This window comes from Sorex araneus, chromosome 1 (assembly GCF_027595985.1).
Source record: "Sorex araneus isolate mSorAra2 chromosome 1, mSorAra2.pri, whole genome shotgun sequence".
NCBI lineage: Eukaryota > Metazoa > Chordata > Mammalia > Eulipotyphla > Soricidae > Sorex > Sorex araneus.
Genome location: NC_073302.1, coordinates 315,570,518 through 315,591,022, shown reverse-complemented (window position 1 = coordinate 315,591,022; position 20,505 = coordinate 315,570,518). Strand labels below are relative to the sequence as shown.

At 35.4% G+C, this 20,505-nt stretch overlaps 1 protein-coding gene across 1 annotated transcript in view; it reads right to left on the bottom strand.

The window, feature by feature from the left end:
- LOC101556170 (probable ATP-dependent RNA helicase DDX60) overlaps positions 1–20,505 on the bottom strand; it is a 78,050-nt gene that overhangs the window by 28,330 nt on the left and 29,215 nt on the right. The window contains exons 16-24 of the mRNA XM_055128051.1: positions 17,116–17,235; positions 15,381–15,476; positions 12,428–12,543; positions 11,470–11,609; positions 10,457–10,566; positions 10,268–10,372; positions 8,217–8,342; positions 5,672–5,799; positions 1,482–1,626 (exon numbers count right to left, since the gene is read on the bottom strand). Of these exons, the coding sequence (XP_054984026.1) occupies positions 1,482–1,626; positions 5,672–5,799; positions 8,217–8,342; positions 10,268–10,372; positions 10,457–10,566; positions 11,470–11,609; positions 12,428–12,543; positions 15,381–15,476; positions 17,116–17,235 (1,086 nt within the window). The remainder of the gene's footprint in view (positions 1–1,481; positions 1,627–5,671; positions 5,800–8,216; positions 8,343–10,267; positions 10,373–10,456; positions 10,567–11,469; positions 11,610–12,427; positions 12,544–15,380; positions 15,477–17,115; positions 17,236–20,505) is intronic.

Below are 20,505 nucleotides of genomic sequence, written 5' to 3'. Positions count from 1 at the left end.
GACAGTTGAAGACCTCTGGAAGCCAGCCACAACCATGCTCAAGGCCACTCTCCACACGTTAGGACGAGCCTCACGCATGAAGGAACCGGCAGAAGAACCCAGGTGTGTGGGACCCGGGGGCCAACATCCAGAGACCATAAAACCAAGGTCCTTGAATAGCCTAGTTCTCCCTCTTGGAGAACCTGACAAGTTACTAAGAGTCTATTGCCCATAAGGGAAAGCCTGGCAAGCTCCCTATGGCGTATTCCTACCCCCAATACAGTAACAGATAAATACCTCTCGGAGAGCCCGACAAGCTACTGAGAGTATCCTGCCCACACGGCAGAGTCTGGCAAGCTACCCGTGGCATATTCGTTATGCCAAAAACAGTAATGATAGATCTCCTTCCTCTGACCTATCATTAGGTCAGAGCCTGAAAGAGCCTCCAATCATTGGAAAAGATGAGTAAAGAGAGGCTGCTAAAATCTCAGGGCTGAGTATAATAGAGACACTCAAGTAAATCCACGAACAACGGGATGACAGTGATACAGTGATTTATCATCACATATCACAGGGGGTAGAGCATTTGCCTTGCACACGGCCAACCCGGGCTGTCCCGGATTAGATTCCTCCATTCCTCTCAGAGAGCCCAGCAAGCTACCAAGAGTATCCCACCCACATGGCAAAGCCTGGCAAGCTACCAGTGGCATATTAGATATGCCAGAAATAGTAACAACTCTCACAATGAAGACATTACTGGTGCCCTATTGAGCAAATTGATGAACAATGGGATGACAGTGCTACAGTGCATAATCACATAAAGATATAGATATAGTTATCCTTAGTAAATAACGGTAATTTACAAGGTAAAACAAATGTGGGTATTGAAGTTATATTTTGGCATGTATCTTTATCCTGTTGTTAATTGTATAAGCTTCACAAATTACTTTAATTTTTGTATTCTCCAACATTAACTGCATCTCTTATTTCAAGCTAAATTCATAAATGTTGTGGTTTGTGTCTTATAAACTGTGTATCACAATATAGACACATAGTAACACCTTTGTGCATTGAATTATGTGCCTCCTAAATTTTGTATATCAAGTCTCAACATCCATTATCTCTAAGTGTGCCTATTTTGAGAAAGGGGTTTCTCAGAGGTTCTAAATACATATTAAGCCATTGCAGTGAATCCTAGCTCAATATGACAAAAGTATTTGTATGAGATAATATAAATATAGTACATATAGAAGCTGATAATGTGAAGATTCAAAGAGAAAAGGACTATATAAAAGTGACAGAGTAAGTTCTGGAAGAAGTCCTTCTTTATAAGAACCTCAGAAGAAACAAATCCTGTCAACACCTAGGTCTTGGACTTCTACTTTCCAGAAATGAGAAGAAAATATATATGTTATTTCAGCATTTAGTCTATGGTATTTTGCTAGACTAGCACTAACAAACTAATATACACAATAAATATATCTTCCATTTCTATTCCTTACCTTATAATCCACAATTGGGCGATCAGCGTAAGTACAATCTGAAGAAACTTCAGTGAGCTTTTTAATGTTATTTTTTATACTTTCTATTTCAGCTTTCATTAAAATCAATCTTTGAATTCTAGCACCTGAATGTGAATTGAAAAAACTTGATAGAAAAAATAAGAAAATCAGTGAGTACACTTACCATAACTCTTCATAGTTTAAATTTATAACTTCATTAAGTTATAGTTATATTTATTAGTATAAAGTTATATTTATTAAGTTAATTAAGTTATTTCTAAGTTTGCATATTTTAAGTTTGAAAATATGTTACTTTATATTTTAAGTTTGACCTATTTTAATTTATGTCTTAAGTCTTTGTGCAAAGAATGTCAGTTCACCGAAGCACAAAACATCAGAAGATATTTATTAAAACTATTCCAATTGTCTCTTTATCACTTACTGTCTATATATATTTTATATTCAGGGACAGATAAAAAAATAGAAGACCAGAAAAAGAATACAGAGGTCAAAGTGTTTACACCCCTGTACCACATATGGTCCCCAAAGCACTGTCAGGAGTGATTCCTGAGCACAGAGTCATGAGTTAGTACTGAGATCTGATAGATATGGTTCAAGCTCCACAGAAATACAAAAAAAATAATAAAAAATAAAACTAATGCTATACAGCTGTAAAAGGACACAAATTTCATTTATTTATTCATTCATTTAATTTTGGTTTGGGGGCCACAATTATGCTAAGTGTTTACTCCTGACTGTGCTCAGGGATCGCCCTTGGTGAGACTGGGGGGACAATATGGAGGTGCCATTGTATGCAAGACGGGCAACCTGGTGGCAGCACTATCTCTCTAGCTCCAGGCAGAAGTGATTCGCCAAACTTTTCCTAATGTATCTTGCAATTGCTTTTTATAAGTGTGAAAATTATCCTTGGAGTACCCTGGAGCATTTCTCAAGACAACATTTCTTTAGCACAAGAGGGATGGTCAGTCTGCTGGCTAAGGCTAGTGCTAGTTTAGTTGGCCCTAGTCACTGAGGTCTGTGTGCTCAGATGTATGCATTTTCACTCTTTTCAGATCCAAACCTATCTGATATGATCACTCTCCTCTCATCTCTGAAATACTAGTGAACGTGCTGGAGCGATAGCACAGCTGGTAGGATGTTTGCCTTGCATGCCGCCGACAGGGTCCCCCGAGCACTGCCAGGAGTAATTCCTGAGTGCAGAGTCAGGAATAGCCCCTGTGCATCGCTGGGTCTGACCCAAAAAGAAAAAAAAAATACCAGTGAAATAGCCATGACAGAATAATTTATTACACAACGGTTATTTTTCTCAAGAATGGGTAAGGACATTGAACTAAGGTTCACAGGTGCAGTGGAGGGTCATGAGAACTTTGACAGGGATGAAGTGGAATAACTTATGGCAACATTAAGACCATTAACTTTGACACTATTGTAAGCATGTTACCTAAACTACAATATTTTTTTAAAAGACAAATTAAATGCATTGTATTCAGACAAGAAAAAAAATGAGTGGCAAAATAAGTTAATTTAAATAATGGAATGAAACAAAAATAACAGGGGCATTTCTTTATGATTGCATCATTTATGTTTATACAATAAAAACAAAACAATACAATCTTATTTCTTGAGTGTTATATTAAAAGATGACTATATTAGCTAATTCTTCCTGACTATATAAAAGCTATTTTTATAAATAACCATTCAATTCACTGAGCAAATTCCTAAAACACAAATGTATGATTTTAACTTCTAAGAAATAAGAAGGTAATATTATGAAAGAACTATTACAAAACACTGTATGACTATTAAAATGCTTGATAATATTATTCTGAATGTGGGCTCTAAAGAGAAAACTAACTTGGTATGTTATAAAACATCATACAATAAAAACATTAAACACTAAATTTCAAAATTCAACTAGAAACACTCACACATTTATGTTTCTCCTGTGAATTCTTCTTGCTTTCCAGAGTTTTCTGTATAAATTTTTCCTTAATTTTTCAGAATCCTGATTATTTTTAGTACTACATTTGCTTATTAAATTATAAAAAAGTCGAGAAGCTGACATTTCCACTGTGTGAATATTGAATCTAGAGAAAAAATATTTGAGAGTTTTTAAAAATTGTATATTCAAATCACTCTAGACTCAGTTTGCATTATTAAACATTTTTTGTCAGCAAAGACATTTATGTTGTGGGGGCAGAGCAATAGTGCACTGGGTCGAGCACTTGCAAGTGGCTGACCCAGGCTCAATTCTTGGCACCCCAGAACATCCCACCAGAAGTGACTCCTGAGTGCAAAGCCAGAAGTAACCCTTGAGTAGCCCTGGGTATTGCCCCAAATCAACAACAAAAGACATTTATATGGATCTGGATTGTATGTTTCCTGCCTTTACTTAAGAAAAGTATAATCAAAGTATTAAAATAATATTTTGAACTTATTTTAAAAGAAATACTACTTATTTGATAAAACTAATATTTAAATGACTCTCCTTTATAAACACACTCTTTATATACACATTTGCCTTATAATGAGATGAATAAATGTGAACATATATATGTAACACACAAGTATGAAAATTATAGTCATTTAAATTATACCTATTCTTTTATATATGCATTTTCCATATACGCAATATGTGATAAATATGGTATATATGTGAAAAAGAACTAAAGAGATGATACATTTATCACATATAAGTTTTGCTCAGATCTTGTGTTCATTTGTTTGTTTTTGAGAAGGCCTCATTTGCGTTCATTAATTAGACTTAGGCTACTTCCTAGTATTTTCTTAATCTTTGTAGATAACTACACTTTGAGATGCACTTTCTCACTGTGAAAATGTCTATAATCACTTATCCCATTGCACTATTTCTTCCCACTTTAACCTTTGGAGCACCAAGTTTATTGCAAGCTTATTTAGAATGTCTTCTCTATTATATACCTGTGAAGAAAGGGTACCAGTTTTAGTTAATAATAATTTATCAGATGTAGTAGTGAATATAATTGATTTAGGGTTATCTAGATGATCATATTCCTTGTCAACTTTTTTGTTTTGGTTTGGTTTGGTTTTTTTTTTCCTTTTTGGGTCAGACCCAGCGATGCACAGGGGTTACTCCTGACTTTGCACTCACAAATTACTCCTGGCGGTGCTCTGGGGACCATATGGGATGCTGGGAATCAAAGCCAGGATGGCTGCGTGCAAGGCAAAAATCCTACCCACTACTATTGCTCCAGCCCTGCTTGTCAACTTCATAAGGACAGTCAGTATTCCCAGTTATTTCACAATTGTTTTCTATATCCCTAAGTCTTTGACCAGCCACAGGGTATAAAATGAAAAAAAATAGGAATGCAAGTTCATTTCACCCATATACATCAACTAAATATTCTGCAAAGAAAAATATTAGGTGTAATAAAAACATAGTTTCTAATTATTTGTTACTGCTATTAATTTTAGCAGTATTATTATTAGATATTAGATTATTAGATATTATTAGATATTAGATTTTAGCAGTATTATTATTAGATATTAGATTATTAGATATTAAAATAGTATCTAAAATATTATTTTAGGTCCACTGGAAGAAAAAATAGAAACAGAAAGGTCTATCTTAAAGTTTTCCTAAGATACTTCTCTTTTAGGCAGGTGTCTTGATAGAATCAATTTTGATAACATGATACAGAACAAATATTTAGTGTGAGGTCACATGTATACAAATACAATAAAAAATTTAATTTTGGGGAACAGCACACCCAGCGGTACTCAGGGCTTACTTGTGACTCTGTGCTCACAGATTATCATGGGGAACTACATAGGGTGCCAGAACTAGAACCCATGTAGTCCACCTGTAAAGTGGTGCCTTACCTGCTACACTATCTGTGTGGCTGCCAATGTACTTTTGCCCTTTTATTCTCTTCTTACTTTGATGTTAAATAAAAATTTTATAGAAATTTTCTAATAACTAGTAGGCCAATTCTATTTTGAAATATAGTAAAATAATAAGAGTTTTTTACCTTAATATTATATCCAACTTTATTTAACAATATTACTTCAATAAACGTTAATTTTTTCCAGTTTCTATTAATATGAATCACAAATTATATACTCCTACCACTAATGTTTTTAAATGTCTTCAAGCTTATGAATTATGAATTATTGTAACCGTCACTTACGCAAAAAATATTGCAGGTAGTTTGTCCATTTCTTTAAGTTTTTCCACAAAAGAGGGAAACATTTTTCTCTTTTCACTTTCTGAACAGTCAAATATTTGAGGTTTAAGGAACTTCAGCAACTGATTCATCTGAACAAAATTATAGGTAAGTGGTAAATAATAGAATAATTGTAGCTAAGAATAAAAGACTAATATTTCTAATGCTAGTAAAAAATTAGCTGATATTCAGTTAAGTTGGCAGTGATAAGTGCATTCTTATAAAGGAAATTTAATTGATAATTACATAGGAATAATGTATGAAACATTTTATATAAAGTTAAAATCTTAGAAAGTTTAGTGATACATTTCTATAGCAATATAAATTATATAGCATTATGGAAAGAGGTTTATTGAAGGTCACATAAATTATGACAAACTTATGTAAGTTCATAGAGGCATATACACAGATAGAAGTAAAAGTTTGTACTCCCACAGTTTCATAGTCTCAGAAGCCAGTGACAAATCAATATATTTTTTAAAAAGTCCAATTTAATGGAACAAAACATTGGAAGAAGCAAACACTGATAAGTATTTGATATCTAATTTGCAAAGAACTCATGCAACGCAAAAACTAACAAAATAGCTCACTCAATAAATCTGAAGAAAAAGAATTGTTCAAAGAAAACATACACATAGCAGAAAGGTATTTGAATAAAGAAATTGCATGGGAGACTAACACCCAAGAATAGTTGAAATAAGTACCAGGAGGTCTGTTCCATGACTTGAAAGCACTTTGCACATGTTAGGGGAAAGGGCAGCCCAAATAGAGAAAGGAACACCTCGTAAAGGGGTCTGAAGAATCCTCTTGAGATGGGAGATGTGGGCTGAAAGTGGACAATAGATTAAACACAATAGCCACTGAATACCTCTATTGCAAACCACAACACCCAAAAGGAAAGAGAGAGAAAAGGGAATGCCCTGCCACAGAGGCGGGGTGGTGGAGTGGATGAGCTGGGGGTGGTGGGAGGAATACTGGGATCATTGGTGGTGGAGAACGGGCACTGGTGGGGGGGAATGGGTACTTGATCATTGTATAACTAAAATGCAAGCATGAAAGTTTGTAAGTTTACAACTATACCACATGGTGTTTCACTAATAAAATAATTTTTTAAAAAAGAAATTTCATCATCACTTATGTAAGAAAATGCAAATCAAAGTCCTAATAATACGTTACTTTATATCAGTAAAAGTGGCTTATATCAATAAGACAGTATTTTTTTTTTCTCCAAGACTATGCTGATCAAGAAATAATAATTTAGGAGCTGGAGCAATAGCACCAGGTGGGGCATTTGCCTTGCAAGCAGCTGACTCGGGTTTAATTTCCAGCTTCCCATATGGTCCCCTGAGCACCCGCCAGGGGTAATTCCTGAGTGCAGAGCCAGAAGTACTGCTGGGTGTGACCCAAAAAGAAAAAAAAAAGAAATAATATTTTAACCAAAACTTTGAACCCTGGGGGTTCAAAACTATTTGCTATTACCTATTAGTGTATGTGGAGGAGCTAACCATATTCTTTTTACTTGTAATGGTCCCTATTAGAAGGGATCTTTTTTATTTGGTAGAAGGTGAGGTCACCCAGCATTGCTAAGAGGTTACTACTCCTGGCTGTCAACGCAGGAACCACTACTGGCAGTTTCAGGAAGCCTTATCAAAAGCTGGAATTAAGCCTGGGTTGGCTGTGTGTAATACAAGTACCCTTCCCACCATACTATTTGCTCTGGCTCCCTTAGAAAGAATCTCATGTAAATCACATCCTAGCTAACATTAGACATGTGTTAGGGCTCATGCAGTAGACATCACGTTAGCACACAATTTCAAAAAGTAAAGCATCATCAGGGTTTCTAATTATCAGAAAATAGTTAAGCCAAAGTATATAATTTAAAGGATAATGCATACTTAACATGTCTACTTAGTTTTTCACAACAGAGAGGGAACTGAGCATTCGAGTATCCAAATAAGTAAATAGACATAGATGATCCTTAGGGATATACTGGATGAGAAATAAAGGTAATTCCAAGTAGTAGCAAAAATCAAAGTTCTACTTTCTATGTAAAACAATAGCCCAATTTTATTTTGGTTGTCTCAAATGTACGTTCATAAAAGAGGTCAGCATGTGTGACTTGAGCTGGAGCTTCACAAACATGTTTTTTTCTAGCTAATTAAATTGAAGCTATAATTGCAATGTATTGATATGGGATAGCCAATCTTCAAATATTTGAGAGTTTGGGAGTTGGAGAAATAGTATAGCAAGTAGGGCATTTGCCTTGCACGTAGCTAACAAAGGTTCAATCCACAACACTGCATATGGTGCCTTGAGCTGCCAGGAGTGATCCCTGCACACAGAACTGGAGTAAATCCTGAGCATCAGAGTGTGGCTCCAAAATCAAAACAAAACAAACAGCTAATCCTTGGGAGTTTTATGGGCAATTCAGCTAAACCTAAATTTGGAAATCAAATTCATTTTATATTAAATATTCTATTTAAATAGATCCTAAATAGTTTTTAATTACCTTGCTTGGGTTCACCTCAGTCCAATGAACGATTTCCTTTTTCAGTTCCTCCTCATATTTTTTAGCATCTGCCTTCATGATGACCAACTTATTTTTGAAGCAGCTGAATTCTTCAGGTTCTAATTCCTTGAAAATAAAGAAATAAAGGAAAACTGAGCAATAATAAAAACAAATAACCTTTCTAAAGTGTTCTCTGCAGACCATAATGGAGGAAGTTTCTCAAGGAGTTAATAGCTATTCATATTCAATTATAGAGTTAAATGTAACTTAAGGAGGTCTGTTCTTAACATAATGATTACATATAGTGTTGTTTTTCTTTGATTGTACTAGCTCAAAAATGTTTTTAATACTGCACTTACCTCAAAAGAGGTAGGTAATACAAAGGTAGGTGATCTTTGACAAAGATACAAAGACAGCCTATAGAATGGGAAAGGATATTCACTCAATACCCTTCTGATAAGGGTATTGTTAATTATCAAGGATATACAAGGCACTGGTTGAACTCTACAAGAAAAAACCATCCCATCCCATCAGGAAATGGGTCAATGAAATGAACAGAAACGTTCTCAAAGAAGAAATTTGAATGGCCAAAAGACACATGAGAAAGTGCTCTTCACCACTAATAATCAGAGAGATGCAGATGAAAACAACAATAAGATATTAAAACGCCAAAGAGATTGGCACACATCCAAAAGAACAAAAGCAATCAGTGTTGGCATGGATGTGGGGGAAAAGGGACTCTCCTTCACTGTTGGTGGAAATTCCGACTGGTTCAGCCTTTTTGGAAAACAGTATGGACGTTTCTAAAAAAACTAGAAATTGAGTTCCCATTTTACTCAGTAATACCACTTCTGAGAACATACCCTAAGGGACCAAATAACACAACAGAAATACCATCTGCACTTCTATGTTTATTGCAGCACTATTCACCATAGCCAGACTCTGGAAACAACCTGAGGGCCCAAAAACAGATGGAAGGATAAAGAAACTATGGCACATCTACACAACGGAATACTCTGCAGCTGTCAGGTAAAACGAATTCATGAAATTTGCCAATAAATAGATGGACATGGAGAGTATCGTGCTAAGTAAAAGGAGTCAGAATGACTGCATTCATTTGTGGTATATATATACATATATATACCACAACATACTATATATACTATATATAGTAGAAGAATACACTATATATTGTAGAAGAAGAATATCCATGACCAGGACCCATGACCAGGGTAAACAGAGGTTAGGAGGTCAATGGTTAGAACTAACCACAAGTTTGTGTGGGGATGAGGGTAGAAAAGATAGAGAAGAGACCACTATGACATTAATAGCTGGGAATGATCATGCTGGACAACCCGATGGTTAAAAGTAGGTAATGGATATTCTTGATAACCGTTCATTATAAATATTTCAAACCAAATGCCCAATAGATGAGAGAGAGAGAGAGAGAGAGAGAGAAGAAAAGCACCTGCCAAAGAGGCAGGCAGAAGGTGGGAGTTGGGGGGTGGGAAGGAATGAGGGGACACTGATGCTGGGAAATGTATAGTGGTGGAGGGATGGGTGTTGGAATACTGTATGACTGAAATCCAATCATGAGAAGCTTTGTAATGCTCTAAAAATAAACAAATAATTAAAAATTTTAAAACTACCGCAGCTAGATATAGAGGAATAAATGAAAACATCTAAAGTGTTTATTTTAAAAGCATTTTATCTTTTTTATTACAACATGCTATTTTAAGTACTTCACAAACAATAATTAGTTTTACAAGTCATGCAAAGTATAAAGTTTATCAGGGCAACAAATATATTTAATTTATATAAAATGCATGTAATTTAATTAATTTGACCATTTCTGAAATTCTTTGAGTTATCTCCCTGGCCCTTGTAGTATAAACTATGAAATGAAAATTAAAATGAATCTAGAATAAATGAATCTAGAATAAATCAAATTCATTAGTGTGATTAATAGTTATTAATGTAGCTAAATAACTGAAAATGTTAATCACAGGATACACACACACACACACACACACACACACACAGTGCCCTACCTGTATTCTTGGCCATTCTGGCCAAATGTGTACCATAGCATCATAAAGTAGAATAGTTTCCCTGGGAGAAAATCCAAGGTCTAAAGGAATTCCATACTTTTTTACCTAAAAACCATAAAATTAAAAAAATTACACATCTTAGAGCTAATGCACAGATGATTGCTAGTTTCCAAAATGCCTTATACTTACATGATTGAGTGTAAGTGCAGCACATGGGTGGTAGTGTTCAATGACGAAGTGATTATCCTTGAGGGAGCACACAAACTTCTCTAGATCACTGTATCTCTCTTTGTACCACACTGAAAATGATGGACTGAAATGAACTCTAGAATTTACTTCAAAGTTAATGATGCAATCCAACCTTACAATTCTGATTAGACTCAGGGAGATCTATAAATCAGTCTATCATCAAAAAGCCCCCTAAAAATAGATTATTCCCTAATATGTTGCAAGTACATATAGTGTGCTCAGTAATTTGGGGTTGTTCTTATCTAATTGACCTAGCTACAGTCCTTGAAAATTAAAGGAAAGCCAGGCAGGCGTGGGGGCTCTGGATTACATTCCAGAGTGCCATTACTCCTCAGGTTAGGATCGAGCCCCGCCCACAAAGACTGCAGCCTTGCATTTTCACCTCTCCATAACGCACCACAAACATACAAAGACAACCTAACTGTGTAACAACAAAACAACACACAAGAAACAACTCCAGACTGCAAAGGTCACAATGGTAAAGCAATGCAAAAACTCAGCAGGCTTAGTGAGTTAAAATACTAGCCAATGGAGGAATCAGTCAAGATGGGAGATGTGTGCCAAAAGCAGATAATGGACCAAACATGATGACCTTTCAGTGTCTGTGTTGCAAGCCATAATACCCAAAAGTAGAGAGAGAGTATGGGGAATATTGTCTGTCATGGAGGCAGGGGGAGGGTGGGAAAGGGGAAAAATACTGAGGATATTGGTGGTGGGGAATGTCCACTGGTGGAGGGACGGGTGTTTGATCATTGTGTGATTGTAACCCAAATATGAAAGCTTGTAATTATCTCATGGTGATTCAATAATTTTTAAAATTAAATTTAAAAAATAAATAAAATGCTAGCAAGATAACCCAACCAGTAAAAATTCAAATTCCTCTGGTAAGGAATTTAAAACGAAATTGTTGTGGATGCATAAAGAACCCTTCTCCAGTATTTAGGCAGTCATACCCAATCTAACTCTGTAAGATGACTTCTCTATTCTTTTTCCTTGTTGTTTCTTTGAACCTTTCACGGCATTTTGTGATGAACCTGAATTTTCCATTGTGCTCTCAATATGTTGCCAGTATCTTTTAATTGATGCCAGCCAGCTAATAATATGAAAAGAAAAAAAAGTCACATATAATTATTCTATGTATCACTTTTTATATAAATAAATATTGGAACGATTCTAATACAATTAAGGTTTTCTTCTTCACTTTGAACAGATTAATCACTATACTTCCATTTAGATACTTTAAGTAACTCTTGCCTTTATACACTCAAGTGGAACTGACATTTTAAAGTTCCCCATGAAATGAATGTATTGACCAGAGTAGGGGAAGTAATACAAGATATTAGGCACTTCCTTTGCATGGGACATACTTCATCTGTTTTATCCCTTGAAAGTATCTCCAAGAATAACCTCCTGTATGTCCAAGTGTGGACCAATAAAAGCAAAACAAGAGAGAAAAAGAAGAAAAAGAATGTATCGACCAGATATGGCTTTTGTATCCATTTCTGTTAAAATATAAATGCAATTTAAAAATATTTTAGTAGTTTTCATAGGAATGGCATGTTTTTATTTAAAAGATAGTTCTAAGCCACCTTAGAATCTAAACATTAAAATATAAAATGGAGAATTAAATCACTCACAGAAAAATTCTAAAGGGACTGGGCAATTGTATAAATTATTCCTAGTCAAATAATCGAAAAAATGCTTCCCAGGTAAATATAATTTTTATTTTTATTTTTTATTTATTTATTTATTTCGCTTTTTGGGTCACATCTGGAGATGCATAGGGGTTACTCCTAGTTCATGCACTCAGGAAATATAATTTTTAAAAAACAGTGTTACTTGAAGAAATTTTTGTTTCAGAACTACATATATATTAATAGCAATAATAATGAACATCAAATTTAGCCTTACTCTGTGAGATGTTCAGGATTACTGATAGTAGCAGAAAGTGCCAGAAAGGGACACCGAATCATAACGAGAAGATGCTCCCAAACTTCTGCTCCAATTTCTCCCCCAAGACAGTGAACCTGGTAATATGGATAAAGAGACTCGGTGTAAAATTGGTTTAAAATGTTCTGGAGTGTTCAGCTTGTGTTTCCAGAATATGTTATTCTTTTCTCTTTCTGCATATAGATAGTTCATTGACCCAGTACTAACTATAAATGCTTAAGTATTTTTATATGTTTAAAAATAATATAATTTGATTGTGAAAATTGTGTAAGTTTTTATTAGAATTATGAAACATTTAATATTTATATTACAGCTTTCTTTGCTCAGAAATATTTTTTTTTTCTTTTTCGGTGACACCTGGCAATGCACAATTCCTGGCTCTTCACTCAGGAATCACCCCTGGCGGTGCTCAGAGGACCATATGGGATGCTGGAAATCGAACCCGGGTTGGCCGAGTGGAAGGCAAATGCCCTACCCACTGTGCTATTGCTCCAGCCCCTCAGAAATACATTTTAAGGATTGTTTTATATTGGAGCTACAGCGATAGCACAGGGATAAAGGCACAATTCTTGACTGCTGGAACTCTCTTTGACGCCCCTGTGCACCACTGGTATGGCTGGGCCACGTCTGTCACTGGCACTGAAGGTTCTGAGCATCACTGAAGCAATCAACTTGGTTGCTAGAGAGTCACTGAAAGCAACCCATGGCCTCCTGAGCACTTATTGGGAGTCCTGTCCAAAAAAAATTACTGGTTGTTTTTTCATTTTCATTGCTCTATGCACTATATTTTGTAAGTGTACTCTTCTGTCATTTCTACTCTGACAGGCATATGAGTTGCTGCCAGAAATATTTTATTGACATCTCCTGCACCACATGTACAAGAGCATTTAATCTTACTTTTTGAGATCTGAAATCTTGTTTTTCTAATTCTACAGTACATTCCTAGAATATGACTTCTTTATTCGTGAAGAATTCTCATTACTTTTAGATTTTTGCACTATAATTTTCAAAGAGACAATATTGCAGTCCTACTTCCAGACTCAATATTGTCAGATTCTAAGTTTTATTGATGTAGGAAACATTTCTAATTGTGATTTAATTTGTATTTTACTTCTGTTTCTTTTTAGAGTTATACTATGCATTTAGCAATCTTCTCTGTGAGATATTTTTCTCGATATTTTTTTTATAATTTTCAAAATAATTTTTTAATCATTATATATTCTGAATGTATTTTTGCCAACAAATACTTCCTAATCAGTGACTTGAGTTTCATTTAACTGATGAATTTTAATTAATGTTATTGATGTCAGCATAGTCAAATAAGTTTATTTGCTTTCGTATTTTGAAGTAATAAAGATACTCTGCAGTTAACATTCTGACAGGTTTTTTTCCTTTACATTTATATTTATACTTTTAAACCATATGTGTATGATATGAGGAAGTGATCCAATTTTACTTTTGATATAATTCATTTTTTCTAGTACTGTTTGCTGTCATTTCTTAAATAAACAATAGCTTATTTATAGCTTGTCTGGTTTGTCTATATATTTATTTTTGTTTCAGTGATAATTGTGTTAATTATTATAACTGTAATAAATCCTGACTTATTATGACCTGATGCTTTTATTCAAATTAGCTTATTTTAAAATTATTCAAAATTCATCTTTGTTAATTTTATGCATTTTTACCCTTTTTGCTTTTTTATTTGGGGGCTATACCCAGCTGTGCTCAGGGCTCATTCCTAGCTCTGCATTCAGGGATCATCCCTGGGAGGCATGGAGTTCCAAATAGGATGCAAGAGTTCCAACCCAGGTCAGCAGCATACAAGGCAATTGCCTTATTGACTGTACTACATCTCAGGCCCCAACACAGTTTTATTTTTATGTAAGTTTAGAATCAGGTAATCAAACACATAGATTACCTTTGTCTTGCACAAAGCTGACCAAGGTTTGATTGCCAGCATCCCATATGGTCCCCAGAGTACCGCCAGGAGTAAATTTTGACTGCAGAATCAGGAGTAACCCCTGAGCATTGCTGGGTGTGACTCCAAAACAAACCCAAAAAATCATAATGGGGATTAAAATATTTTTCACCAGAATCATTAAAAAATGAAGCATTTCAAAGTGTTTCTAAAGAAATGTTTTACAACTAGTATATATAATTTATACATGTGATAATTAGATAAAAATGAAAAAAATGTTTAAGTCACACTCATATTCCTAAATTTACTGTCTACCTACATCTTAATTGTTTGTGTCTGCTAGCTTGTTTGGTTTGGTTATTTACATTATTCTTTGGTATTATTTTTCATAAAATTGATGCCAACTGGGAGTAAAGAGCACTGTTTGAACAGTAATCAAGATTATATGCCTAATTTTAGCCATTCTTGTTCTTGCACCTGGTGATACATAAATTAAAATGAACCTTATAAAAATAGTTGGTTAAGTGTGATAAAATTTCTCAGGAATGGAGACATAATACAGTAGGGATAGTGGGTTGAGTGCTTGTTTTGTATGTGACAGACCCTAAATTTAATCCCCAGCATCATATTTGGTCCCCAGAGACCACCAGGAGTGATGTCTGTGCACTTCTGGCTGTGACCCAAGCCCCGACCCCCAATTCATTGATTAAAAGAATAAAACTGCCAATTGATCATTAGTTTTTGATAGGTCTAGTGATTCACTTTGGAATACTTTTCCTCTATTAACTATCACTCAATATGATTGTTCTGTCATTTCTTTCTCATTCCCAACGCATTCTATGTCTTTCACTACCAATACAAAGTTCATATTCTCCATAAAATGAATTAGTGCTGATCTTTAAAACTAGTCATATGAATATCATATGTATTGGTGGATATATATTTTGCATATGCATAAAACACTTATAACAAAGGTAATAAAAGTTGACATACCTCATCAAATATAACATATCTGATCCTTTTTGTCCACTTTTGATTATGAGGAGAGAGCAAGAGTATTTCCAAACTCTGAGGCACTGTCACCAATATCTATTTAGAAAGTTAGAAAACCATTGCCTTAATTTAAAAAATTTTTGTAATTCTCAGATATTAATAAAATATTCTATATAACATAATTTTCATATTAACATTTATAATAAGAAACAGTCTAATTTTGGGGAAAACAATGATTTTGTGTAATGAATACATTGACTTTGATACCATTAAACTAGTGCAGTTTATTTCATCAAGATGTATCTGCCTACAGGCACATTTGGAACGTAAAAATCATCACAATTCGATACCTTAGCTATTGAAGAAAAAATTTTTCGCATAGAAATTTCTATAGAGAAAGCAAACATGAGACAACAGCTTTCAGTCAGAAGAGGCTTCTTTTGGAGCCCGACCATGCCTGCACCGGACCCTGGACTTCCACTCATCAGAACTAGAAGAATTACATTTCTGTTGTGTATCAGCTTCCCAGACTGTGGGAGTTTGATATGGAACTGTGAACTATATACACCTTAAGGATAGTATTTGAAAAATTCTCAGAATGCCTCAATCTGTTTACTCCACCCTAGGACAAATGTTTGTGGGGTTCTGGGAAGGAGAGTGGTAGAATATGAATGGCACCAAGGCTTAAAATTAGAACAAAGCTCACAGAGGGAGGCAGAGGAAGTCTTTAACTCAGGCTTAGCTGTCTTGGCTATATCATTTCCACTTGCTTTTACCATGGGAGAACGTGGGAGATCCCAACCACAAATCCATAGGTACCAAGGACTCATATCAAACTAACACGTGGTCCCTCTGTGCCTAGAATTTCATAGCCAGGAGCATGATGTGCATGTGTCCTTGCTCCGTGACTCCTCTTCCTGGCTGTTTGCCCCACACTTCTGCATTAAGGATAAGAATTTAAACAATTTGTAGACGAAGTAGCTCGAAGAATGTGCATTGAGTGGTGCTTTATATGCAGAACTCCCAATTTTAACCCCCAATACAAAATAGTTCTCAGAAATCCTGGGTGTGGCCTCCAAGCAAGAAGAAAGAAGGAAAGAAAGAGAGAATAATGAAGGAAGAAAGGAAGAAAGAGAGAAAGGAAGAAAGAAAGAAAGAAAGAAAGAAAGAAAGAAAGAAAGAAAGAAAGAAAGAAAGAAAGAAAGAAAGAAAGAAAGAAAGAAAGAAAGAAAGAAAGAAAGAAAGAAAGAAAGAAAGAAAGAGTGAGAGAGTGAGAGAGAGGAAGGAAGGAAGGAAGGAAGGAAGGAAGGAAGGAAGGAAGGAAGGAAGGAAGGAAGGAAGGAAGGAAGGAAGGAAGGAAGGAAGGAAGGAAGGAAGGGAGGAAGGAAGGAAGGGAGGAAGAGAGGGAGGGAGGGAGGGAGGGAGGGAGGAAGGAAGAGAGGGAGGGAGGGAGGGAGGGAGGGAGGGAGGGAGAGAGGGAGGGAGGGAGGGAGGAAGGAAAAGGAAAGAAGGGAGGGAGGGAGGGAGGAAGGAAGAGAGGGAGGGAGGGAGGGTGGAAGGAAGGGAGGGAGAAAGGAAAAAAGAAAAGCATTGTATTTTGATTAGGAAATACTAAATTTATTTGAAAGTTGATCAAGTAATTAAATAAATCATGACAATTCTCTATGCTGACATTCCTACTGGAATGACTGCAATATGAGCTATAACCCATTATGTGGACAATTTAGTAATTTACCTGACAATTCAAGGTGTCGTGACGATAATCTCTTGTAAAAACTCCACATACCACTTCTCCTTTTGGCAGTGCTTTGGTAAATAAGTTGCAGACAGTTCCTACCACTTGATTTACAAGAGCCTTAGGGCATAAAAGATATAATCTGCTATTTAGTAGTTATTGATGACGCTAGGAAAACGGTCTAAAGTAAATAAGTGTCTGAAAAAATTCATATGCAAAAATCTGCCGTACTATTTTTATATAATTATTTCTTGATAAAAACAATTACTTTTTGCAAAATTTATGCACCAAATACTCCTATCTGGTTCCTGTTAAAAGTTTTTCTTACTGTATAATATATCAAACTATGGTTATTTATTTGCTAATAACATTTGAATACCACATAAATGATATACCTATTTATAAGGTTCAACTAGATGATGTTCTTCTGTAAAAATCAAATTGGTCATGCAATGATAAGCATATTTTATAACATTGCTAAGCCCTGGTTTCCTCACCCATAAAGTGAGCAGATTGATCATATGATACAAATAATCTCTCTCACTATTAACTCAGCATTCTTTTCTCCCTGTATCCCTCAGGCATAAAATTGTTATAGAGATATTAAGATAAAGGAACAACATAAATTCTTTATATATGAGGAAAAAATCTTTATTCCAAATTTATATTCAATTATTTGTGGCAGAGCCTGGCAAGCTACCCGTGGCATACTCAATATGCCCAAAACAGTGACAACAAGTCTCACAACGGAAATGGTACTGGTGCCACTCGAGCAAATTGATGAACAATGGGACAACAGTGTGACAGTGCAGTGCAGTGCTGTTTTTATTTATAATTGCTTTAAATATTTTAATCTTATGGGTTTAACTTCAACTCTAAATAATGCAATTCTTAAAACTCATGTTACTAAAGCTTCAGTGCATCTCCACTATTGAAATACCTTTCTAATCATTCTTCTTCCCAACCCCCCATGTCATTTCTTCTGATAGCCATTCCAGTTTTCTGCAAGTCTAGGAGAAAGTTTTGTTGCATTTTGGCAGTTAGATTGCTTTATTCATATACCACATATGAATGAAATTTCTCCTGCCTTTTATTTTCTTATTTAACACAAAGGAAATTTCTGGAGTGACCCAGCCTATCAGAGGAAACCCTTCAAGCCCCAAGACAATGGTGGGACATAGTGAAAAAACTCAACATACTGAATGCCTCACCAAGAAATCTTTATCCAGCTAAACTTTCACTCAAACTTGAAGGAATGATACACTATTCCATGGATTAACAACACCTCAGGGACCTAATAGACTCAAAACCAAACTTAAAACAAGGACTAAAGGGGCTACTGTAAAGTGCAACAAACCCCTACAGAAAGATGGCAGAAAACCCATGACAATAATCTCTCAATGTCAATGGTCTAAATGCACCAATTAAGAGACACAGAGCGGTAAAATGGATTCAGAAGCTGAATCCAACATCTGCTGCCTACAAGAAACACATCTGAACAGTCAGAGCAAACAGACTCAAAGACAAAGGATGGAAAAAAGTACTGCAAGCAAACAACTGCCTCAAAATAACCGGGGTGGCCATACTAGTATCTGTAGTATGGCCAACTAGAACAACTTGGAGTTCAGGTTGAAAAAAATTAGAAAGGACAGCGAACGCCATTTTTTATTAATCAAGGGACATGTACAGCAAGAAGAGATCACACTCCTAAATGCATGCACACCTAATGAAGGACCAATTAAATACTTAAAACAACTACTAACAGATTTTATGGAGGACATTACTAGCAACACAGTAGTACTTGGAGACATCAACACTGCTTTAAATCAGCAAGGAAACACTAGCTTTCAAGGAAGAAATAGAAGAGAGAGGGCTAATAGATCTATACAGGGTTTTACATCCCCAAAAGAAAGAATACACATTTTTTCTAATGCACATGAAACATTTTCCAAAATAGACAATGTGCTGGGTCACAAACATACTTAAATAGAGTCAGGCAGATAGAAATTGTATCAACTATCTTTTCAGACCACGATGCATTGAAGGTAGAAGTTAATCACACACAGATGCAGAAAACCGAATCAAACACCTGGAAATTAAACAACTCAATGCTAAACAATGAGTGGGTCAGGAAGGAAATTAAAGAAGAAATCTAAAAGTACCTGGAAACAAATGAGAATGACAACACAAGTTACTAGAACTTATGGGATGCAGCTAAAACCATATTAAGGAGAAAATTTATAGCGCTGCAAACTTTTCTCATGAAGAAAGAAAGGGCCTGCATAAATAACTTGACTTCACAGCTCAAGATCTTAAAAAAAGGACTAACAAGAGGACCCCAAACCAGGCAGAAGGAAAGAAATAACAAAACTAAGACCAGGAATTAATGACATGGAAACCCAAAAAACAATCCGAAAGACCGATCAATGAAGCCAATTTTTTGAGAAAATAAACAAAATTGATAAACCACTAGCAAGTCTCACAAAGAAATAGAGAGAAAGAGAACCCTAATAAACTGAATCAGAAATGAACAGAGAGGCATCACAACAGAAACCAAAGAAATTCAAAAGATTATCAGATATTACTTTGAAAGTCTGTATGCCACGAAACAAGAGAGCCTAGAAGAAATAGATAAATTCCTGTATTTCTATACTCTCCCAAGACTAAGCCAAGAAGATATGGAAAATCTGAATAGATTTATCACTATCAAGGAAATTAAAGCTGTAATCAAAATTCTTCCCTTCAAAACAAAAGCCCAGATCCAGATGGATTCACTAGCGAATTCTTCCAAACATTTAAAGAGGTCCTATTCCCAGTTCTTCTCAAGCTTCTCCAGGAAATTGAAGAAACAGGAACTCTCCCAAATAGTTTCTATGAGGCACATATCTCCCAATACCAAAAGTAAACAAAGATACCACTAATAAAGAAAACTTTAGGCCAATATCACTGATGAAGATGTATGTGAAGATCCTCAACAAAATATTCACTGTATCACTGTCACTGTTACTGTCATCCCATTTCTCATCGATTTACTAGAGTGGGCAACAATTACATCTCCATTGTAAGACTTGTTGTTACTGTTTTTGGTATATGAAGTATGCCACATGTAGCTTGCCAGGTTCTGCTGTGCAGGCGGGATATTCTTGGTAGTTTGCTGTGCTCTCCAAGAGAGACGGAAGATTCAAACCTGAGTCGGCCATGTGCATGTGCAAGTCAAATGCCCTAACATGCTGTAATATTGCTCCAGCCCTAACAAAATATTAGCAAACAGAACCCAACAACTCATCAAAAAACTCATACACCATGACCAAGTGGGATTCATCCTGGGGATGCAAGGCTGATATAACATTCAGAAATCAATCAATAAAATCCATCATATCAATAAGAGTA